Source organism: Cimex lectularius, unplaced genomic scaffold, assembly GCF_000648675.2.
Source record: "Cimex lectularius strain Harlan isolate CLEC.00 unplaced genomic scaffold, Clec_2.1 scaffold252, whole genome shotgun sequence".
NCBI classification, from domain to species: domain Eukaryota; kingdom Metazoa; phylum Arthropoda; class Insecta; order Hemiptera; family Cimicidae; genus Cimex; species Cimex lectularius.
Genome location: NW_019392777.1, coordinates 59,973 through 69,527, shown reverse-complemented (window position 1 = coordinate 69,527; position 9,555 = coordinate 59,973). Strand labels below are relative to the sequence as shown.

The 9,555-nt window shown below is 41.2% G+C and overlaps 1 protein-coding gene across 1 annotated transcript; it reads right to left on the bottom strand.

Moving 5' to 3' along the window:
- Positions 1–363: 363 nt before the first annotated feature.
- Positions 364–5,345, bottom strand: LOC106670894. The gene is made up of 12 exons (XM_014401561.2): positions 5,164–5,345; positions 5,021–5,091; positions 4,801–4,962; positions 4,525–4,741; positions 3,677–3,894; positions 3,406–3,622; positions 3,304–3,347; positions 3,088–3,243; positions 2,816–3,029; positions 982–1,055; positions 749–916; positions 364–683 (listed from the first exon to the last, which is right to left on the bottom strand). The coding sequence occupies exons 1-12, from the start codon at positions 5,210–5,212 to the stop codon at positions 465–467; spliced, it is 1,809 nt and encodes a 602-aa protein (XP_014257047.1). The 5' UTR covers positions 5,213–5,345; the 3' UTR covers positions 364–464.
- Between the last annotated feature and the right edge of the window lie 4,210 nt (positions 5,346–9,555).

Below are 9,555 nucleotides of genomic sequence, written 5' to 3'. Positions count from 1 at the left end.
GGTCTAAATAAGAACTTTATGTCATCATATTACCTTGATATGGGGACCGCGGTAGCCGAGTGGTTAGCATGAGAGACTCTCACGCTGCGGTCGTGGGTTCGATTCCCACCGTCGCCTCTGGCCCTTGTTTCACGAAACCCCCCCAATTTGAACACACATAAGAATTGTCACCAGGGCTAATTTGCATAGTTCATAACACCAGAAAAAAAAAATTACCTTGATATAAACTGGAGCTACCTCTGAATTCCAAATCCAAAGGTAGTTTTACCTCCTCCATCCTGATACTCTTAGTGAACACGAGCTTTACTCGCCTAATTTTCATGCTTTGGACACGAGCATACGTTGTCGATAGGAAAACAAGAATAATTGTTAAGCTTTTATTAATTGGAACAAAAATTGCATATGGATGTGTATATGAGAGCTGAGAGATTACTTTCGGCCCGTGGTCTTTTCGCGGTCCTTCCTCATTTTTGAAAGAACGGTCGGGTCACTAATTCCGCAGTCTTTGACCAAAATGTGCTGCTCAGCGCTGTCGGTGAAGTCGTCTCGCCCTGCAGTGTCAACGAGAAGAAATATAGCAGGGATTTGTAGCGCTCGAGAATCTCTTCGACGCTTTTGCCCTTATTGGAGACCCGGGCGGGGATGGAAAGGTGGATTCGAGGTATGAGGTACCGCTGAGAGAGCTAAAACGAGAAAAAAAATATTTTAAAAACTTTCAATTTACAATCTGTGCCCTTGTTAAATTTACAGCCCAGTCGACATGGTCGTTAAGGGAGTTGAGGTGGTCACCGACCGACTTGGTCAAATTGAACTTCTTTTCGTCGTCGAAATCTCTGAGACAGGCCAGGTACGCTCTGATCAGCCCGATCCTCTTCTGAATCTTCTTGTACAGGTCCTTTTTCTGCGCTACGACCGGCTAGAAATTAACCAATAATTAATTTATCGAGTGGTAAGTACAAAAATAAGTAATCTGTCAAATACCGAGTCGTAATATGTTAAAGGTTCGGCCTTCAACGATTCGACGAGGCCTACGTCCGTCTCTTTATAAAGCACTCCTGAAAATGAGATATCAAAGGGTTCGAGAAAGTCATAGGATGTGGCAGAAAGAATACATGTTCACCACCCTCAATCTCCAACCAGCACCATCTGTCATATACTATCTTCTGCTCTACTTAACCATCGCATTACATCCAACACCCTCAACCATCTTTAGACGCCCTATGTCACCTATCATCAGAACACTTCAAACACGAACACTCTAAGTTATCTTCCACCTCGAACACATCTCTACTGATCTACAACCTGGAAGCACTGTTTATCATCTTCAACTCCATCCACCCTTCTAACCCATCAAATTATCTATTATTATCTCTGGATCGTTCCCTATTTGCGAAATATGAGGTTAACCACACCGTAGAAAATAACAAGCTCCAATCGTGTTTTCATTTCTCCCCAGGACTACATCGGAGGTTAGTAGATAAAATGTATATGTTCGACTGCAGGAAGAGGTTTTGTCAGATCCCATGGGCCCTGTGTGTTCCTTGAGAGAAGTGTTAGTGGTGGAGGGAGGTGGAGGTGTTGCCAGACTCCGTGAGCCCTATGTGCATTCCATGAGGTGTGTGTGGGAGGGGTTCCTCCACCTCCACCTCTCCCCACCAACACACACACCTCATGGAATGCACAAGGGCTCACGGAGTCTGGCAACACCTCCACCACTAACACCTCTCCCAAGGAACACAAGGGCCCATGGGATCTGACAACACCTCCACCTCCACCACCACCTCCTCCTGCGGTAGAACATATACATTTTATCTACTGAGGTTTATTATCCTCAACGCATCACACAAAATAATTTACCACCTTCAATCTTGTCTCGTAACGATGGTTATTAATTACCAACGGACCCTAAGATATCTGAAGCCACTGATAGAGCTTGCACCGCCCTTAACAAAAATAAATCATACAAACCAACCTAAGAAACTATGACTTTGAACATTACAAACAACCTTAACCTACTCTTGAACTACCATGAATTGGACCATTACCGAACACCTACAAAACTTGACCACCCCGAGCCTTGCTTCTCCACCCAACCTTAACCTTAGCAGATCAACTGAAAAAAATCTTCTCTAGTCACAATAATCCATTGCGCAAGATCTAATACAAACCATCAACCTTTATCCATCTCAAGCCCCATGTTAAACATTTAAACATTTTGAACCACAATCATCTACTCAACCTGGAAACCAACTTTGTCAATCCATATCTTCAACGAGAACCTTCCGCCGGATTAACCTCCAGCAACCATTAATCACGATTAACTAGCATGAATGATTTCGATTGTTCACTCTACACCATCTCCCAACACTTGACACCCATCGCCATCTACTACTAGCTTTAACAAGCATTACTGGCCCTTTATCAAGAACCACGAAAACCATATCCAACTATTCTTAACCATCTTCAACAACCCCATAATCACTAAGCTTTCTTTTATTCTCAGCACTTAAGAACCCTCGAGATGTATCAGTAGACGTGTTACCACTTGGGGTAGACAGGTTTTACCACCACTCCCCGTTCACCCAGACACCCCTACCATGGGGTCTGGTATGAGGGGACAGATTTTACCCCCTCCATCTTTCCTTCACCTGGTTTGTTTCCACCCTTATTTTTTCCTTGTTACCCTAACCATCACAAATCTGTCAGCTTTACCCAAATACTTTTAACCACCTCCAACCAAGCTTAAAAATCTTTAACCACTCTAGATCATCATGAACGCGTTTTAGCCGATCCAAATCACTTGTTAGATGTATACCTGGAAATACAAACGGGTCGTTGACGAAATCTCTGACCCTCTTCCAATAGGGGGCCTCTAAAATCGTGAAATCGTCGATAATCATGAGTTCGAAGAAGTCAAGAAGGTACTCGTACTTTTTGAACGACACGATCACCTCGGTCGGCTGCCCGGGTGAAAAATGATCGTCAAGAGACTTGTGGAGCGCCCTGTTCCGCTCGTTCTCAGTCAGATACTATACAAAAGGTGAAAATTATTTTTAATATTGCTACATCCTTAAGCACCAGGAGTACAATCTTGTCCATGTCATTCATCAGCCGTATCATAAAATCTCCGATCCTTTTTATGATGCCTAATTGCTTTTTCCTGTCGAACTGGAGTGCGCACGAGTAGTAAGCACCGGCCAGCTTCCTCCTCTTCTGTATCTGGCTTTTGAGACATTCCAGCGCCTTGGGTTTAACAAGAATAATTTTTATTTAACTGATTCATGTTAACCTTAGTGTACTCACGTTGCCGTATTTGCAAGGGTCGACCTCGAAACCGGTGACGACGGCTGGTTAAACATAAACGATCAACCACTAAGCGTTTGATATAACTTGAAAAGAGCTTACATGAAAAATGAGAAGGTTCTTTCAAAAACCTGATTATCCTCTTCCAGTACGGCGTCTTTAGGTCGCTGTCGTCATCTGGGTAGAGAAGGTGATTGTCGAAGAAGTTGTACAGCAGATGGTACTTCCTGAACGCATTGTCGACGTTGATAAGCGATGGTTGCGATAACCAGAATTCGTTGTTGATGTGTCGGGCCAGCTTCTTGTTTTTCTGGTCGTACTGCAAAACGGCAAACAAGTAAAAAAATGGTCAAAACGGCCACAACACGTCTACCGTTAAGTTGAGGTCTCTTCTCAAACGGTACATCTTGTAGAACAGGACGTCGATGATGTCACGCTGCCCTTCGTCGTCCATTTTCGAGGCGCAGAAGTGGTAAAAGGAGATTTCGTTCCTGCAGCTGGCCATGTCCTGCTCGATAGGATGGCCGGTGATTGAATAATTCCTCACTGAATACCGGCTCAGCTCGGCTTCCAAGTCGTCAGACATAGTCCCTGTTAAATTAATTAATTCACCATTCATATCTTCAACCTCCATTAACATCCAACCTAACTATTAACCTTGAGATGGTAAGACTGTCAATAACAATTCCATCTACCATCTCGACCACTTTAACCTTCTCCACTTAATTTTAACATTCTGATATAGACTGGTAATACTCTTAACCAACAACCACACAAAACCATATATTACTTAACAGACTTTTAGCACACTAGACTATCACCGCCCACCCTTAACCATTTCAACCTTCCCTTAACATTCTCCACCTACCCCTTCATGAAATAGTCTATCACCACTTTTACTATTACCACTCACCCTACACTATTATCATCCACCATTCACCGTCAACACCCAGCCACCGTCTGAGCCTTTACCATCACCACCAACGCTTCATGATCTCCACCCACAGATAACTTGGAAATACTCTTCAGCATCTTCAACTACCATTAACCCTTCTACATTACAATACATACAATACTTACCCTTAACAACTTCGACCCTTCATTAAACAGATCCACTTAACCTTTCACTACGAAATTCTCTTGACTGACACAAAACATTCTTAACCATCTCAAGCCAACCTTAACATTTGAGAACCTTCCATATCCAAAGCCTCTTCCTACCTAGAAAGTTGAACGGTCTGGTCACGAATTTTTTCACCTTGGCCCACATGACCGTTCCCAGTTCTTCATCGCTCTCGGTATAACGTTGGAGCGCGTCTTTGAAAAAGTCAACGATGAGAACGTACTGTCCGATGGCGTTGTACAAATTCCTTGACTCTGGCTTGAACCAGAGGTTCGAGTCGAACTCATCGAGCACCCTGCTCGGTTCCACAGAATTCTATCAGAGGGAGGAATCACAATGATTCTTTCTTTTATACGTTTCACGTTTTATTTTACCAATTGTCTCAATTCCTCCTTGAACCGGTTCAAGTCTTTGACGATCGCGATGTAGGTCTGGTTGGCCGACCAGTCGCTCAGTTGGACGGCGCAGTCACGGATGAGGACGATGGTCTCTTTGCGTTTATCCAACAGAATATTTAGTCCGGCTTTTGTAATGTTCTATACAGAAAAGACGACACATGTATATAAAGAAAAACAAGTCACGATCGATTTCAACCTGAATCTTTTCCAAGTTCTGAACCGAATCGGTCCCAGTTGGAAGATCATCGATTTTCCCATACGTCCTCACTGGAAAGAAAAAAAACACTAACAAAAAAATACAAATAAAAAATAATCTGTATGGATACTGGAAACAACAACCGAAAATGATCGCAAAGGCAATCCACAGACGAAAGTTTCCACGAGGCATCTCACATACGCTCTGAGACTATCAACCGTCGAAATTGACGTTACCGTGATAATCCGTTTAAAAAGAATAATTAGACGGATTAGGGACGGTGAAGGAGGCAAATGTATTTTCAATTAACTCCTTCAATAACAGGAGCTCCTTTGCGTAAATTCTTGCTCCTGATACTTGTAAAACTGGCCCGGAAGACCAGAAAAAACGTCTTTTTGTTATTAAAAAAATGAAGCCTAATAATTAACTTTTGAGGTTTGAACGTAGCTAATTGTTAATGCCTAGCCTTCTTAGTATATTTTGGGAATATTAACGACCAAAATCTGGCCCGGAGGACCAGAAAAAAGCCTTTTTATAAAAATATAAATTGAATTCTATTAATTAACTTATGGGTTTTTAAAAGTTAGATAATTATTAATAGAGACCTGGACTAAGTTCTTCGTAGGTTTGGGAACATTTTAAACCAAAATCCGACCCGGAGGACCAAGAAAAAATTGTTTATTACAATAATTTATCTATCTATCTAGCAGGTCTATTGATGTACTTTATTGATTGGACGATGATTGATTAACAAAGAAAAAGACAAGGTTTCTTCGTTTATTTGCCAGATTTTAAATAAAAATCCGGCCCGGAGGACCAAGGCTAAAATAATTTATTAAATTAATTGTTATAAAAAATCAGGCCTGTTAATGAACTTTATTTTTTTTTTATAAAGTCTTCTTTGTTTATTTGCCATCATTTTGAATTCTCCAATTTAACTTTTGAGGTTTGAAAGTAGATAATTGCTAATTATAAAATGGCCTAGCCTTCTTACTATATTTTGGGAATATTAACGACCAAAATCAGGCCCGGAGGACCAGAAAAAAGCTAATAAAAATATACTCTCCAATAACAGGACCTCCTTTGCGAAGTCTTACTTCTGATTTGGCCAATCACGATCGCTCCAAATGGAACCGAGCCGTATAGCTCCATTTGGAGTGTCTGAAATTTGAGGGGGCATTTACGACCACAGCCAGTCGCTCCGAACCTCATCTAGTGAATTACCTTCTCAAAATGGATGATCTCTTGTGCTACGCTGCTGTTTGTTTATATATTAAAAGCAAAAAACCGAAGAGAAAATTGTGTAAGAAGTGGCTCCTGAACAGAAGCCGTAATACCCACATCAATTTGATGAAAGATCTTTCTCTTGAACCCGCTGATTGGAGGAACAATTTAAGGATGGATGAAACGTCTTATTTATTTGTAAGCCGGCCCCCGTCTTAGCGATAAGTTAAATTGTAAAATAAGAACAAAATAGGTAAACGAGAAAAGGGACAGGGGTTGCGCTTTGAAGGGGCAACCGCCCAGACGGGAACGCGTGACACATCTGGCAAATGTAGCTTGGAAATGGTTACCCAGGTAGACAGGTAAGAACGGGGGACATCGTAAATTGGGAATACGTCAACCCTGTGCTAGACAGCCGTCTTTGCCGGCCCCGCCGCGGCGTGAGAACTCCCCCGACTTTTGAAATTCCTTTCCATCCCTACTCCGGGAGAGACCCGGTATAAAAGGGATGACTGGAAAATCAAAAGTCAGTGAAGATGCAAGACTCACCCCAGTGAGTCAAGATCCGAGACTCGCCCCCCCCCCCAGCCAGTCCACATCAGAGACTCATCCCAGGCAGTCAAGATCCAAGACTCACCCCAGTGAGTCAAGATGCGAGACTCATCCCAGGCAGTCAAGACCAAGGACCGGGAGAGAAGTAGCCACACTCCGTCTAGGATTCAACAAGAGGACTCAGCCAGCCAGAGCCAGCGAGGACCAGCCGTTGCGACCAATCGAGCCAAGTCAGAGGTCGAGAGAAGAGATGCTGTGGACACTGATCGTGGCGAGCATCGTTTGGGGTAAGTCCCTTTGTTGATAGACTCATCCCAGATTTAGAGTTGTGGACTTGTAGATTAATTAGCAATTAGGGTACTGTTAAGAGAAGGACGTGTGTACAATAAATGCTACTGAATACTGTCTCTGGTTTATTGAATTCTAGAACCTTACCTTCCCCAACACCAGAATAAGTAGCGACGCGCTTACGCCGACTAATAATCTCTTGTTTATAGAAAAGCAAGCGAATATCGAGAGATTATTCGGCCGCAGCCCCGTCGTCCGCTTACATATTCATTATATTTAGTGTTCTATTGACCAAATTACTTCTTTCAATTAATTAATCTTTTTTTGTAAGATGTTGATTGGGATTCGGGTTGTGGTCTTCAAACATACAATGTTATTATATCAACGCCCAAGCTTTCGACAAGTTTTATTGCCTTCTTCAGGGGATCTACAGAGACATAGTGTATTACGGCCAAACGAAACAATATTTATCCGAACGTGTGCGGCAACATAAGTATGATTGCAGTGATGAAGAAAGGCCGGGAACAAACATACACACGCTACGAAACATAATTTTGACTTCGATGTAGTCAAAATTGTGGCTTCAGAACAAAATACAGGTCGTAGACTTTTGAGGGAAATGATATCTATTCAGCAGGATAACATGGCTTGTAATTTAAAAACAGATTTGAATAATTTAAGTGTGATATACAGTGGGATTCTAGAAAAAGATAAGGTCTCTCAAAAGATTGTAACATTAGCGTACCTATTTATTTATTTATATATTATAACAGGCTGTGATAACATAGAATTACCAATGTATTAGAAATTAAGATCTTGTTTTTAAAAATTGTGGGAAATGATTGTTATCAGTAGGTGATAGTGTGGGGAACCTCCCACCTGATAACGTGATAAACACAATTTTCTAGTCAAACGCCTGTGATATTTATGTACCAAAAGAATATTAATTGATACGTAATTGTTACTGGTTTAAAAAAAATGCCTATATATGTAAGAGCCTGTTAAGAAGAGGTTTTTATTTATTTATTTATTATATATGTTTATAGTTTGTATGTATACATATCGTGTAATGTGCAATGTGTTTAAGTTTTGACTTTGTATCTGTAAGTAACAAAAAACTGATATTTTATAACTATTTATATAATTTATAACTATCTAAATGATTATGTTCCTATGTCTCTGTAGATCCCCTGAAGAAGGCAATAAAACTTGTCGAAAGCTTGGGCGTTGATATAATAACATTGTATGTTTGAAGACCACAACCCGAATCCCAATCAACATCGTATGAAGGCTGGTTGATCACACAACAAACAGTTTTTTGTAAGGTTTTGGTTGCAATGAAAAAGCTAGTGCCACGAGCGGGATTTGAATCCATAACCTTAGGATAAATACGCCGCTGCTCTACCACTTGAGCTATCGTGACTGAGAAAAAAAAAAGATTAACGTCTTATAAATATTTACTCTACAGATTGTTGCTCCATTGATTAGAAACCAAAAGACAGTCAAGAGAGAAATCACAATACATGAAAGGTTGGCAGCCACATTACGATTTCTCGCTACAGGGATGAACTACGAAGACCTTTAAGTTCTCTACTCGATTTCTGCTCAGCGCTTAGGAGTTATCAATACCGTATTTGTACCCTTTGTTTTGAAAAGGTCGACCAACTGGTTGAGGACCGAATTTTTTAAATTTCTATGGTGGTAATCATTGTCCACCACTTTCCATAAACATAGTAAATTTTCATGCAATTTAATCACCTCAACAATAAAATCTCGATTGGATCTCATTGTCAATAAAGAAGAAACTTTTTTCACTTTTTGAGAATGTAGGACGGAGATGTTTGCTCAGAGACAGAAAGGCGGAGACTGCGCAAAAAACGCGCGTTTTCCCATTCACGAACGCGCCATGCCGTTCGTCCCGCCGTAGATATTTGGAGTGGCGCGATGGAGTTTGGACCGGTCGAATATTCGGCACAGCCGGGTTTTGCCATTGACGTGTTTTTTGGAACGGCGTCGCTCCGTTTGGACAGCTAGGAGCGATCGTGAATGGCCACCTTAAATCTCCTCCAATAATTCCAGGAGCTCCTTTGCGTAAATTCTTACTCCTGATACTTTTAACAACCAACAATAACAACAGCTCCTTTGCGAAAAGTCTTATTTTTGATACTTGTAAACCCCAACAATAACAGGAGCTCCTAAAATCCTAAACTTTCTCGTTCTTGCCAGCTATAGGTGCTCGTAAATGCTAATCCTGGTTCTTACTTGTTGGGCAGTTACAAGAGCTCGTTCCACCAAAATCCAGGTTCCTTTTGGGAAGCTGCAGGAGCTCGTTTTCTCAAATCCCAAATCTGTAGTTGATTTTTTTAAATAAATTTCTATTGTTTTAAATTAGTGGTTGTGACTTGTTTGCGTTTTTAATTTTTAATTTCACGCCGGATCAGTTTCGTTTACGCAGATTAATCAGCTCGATA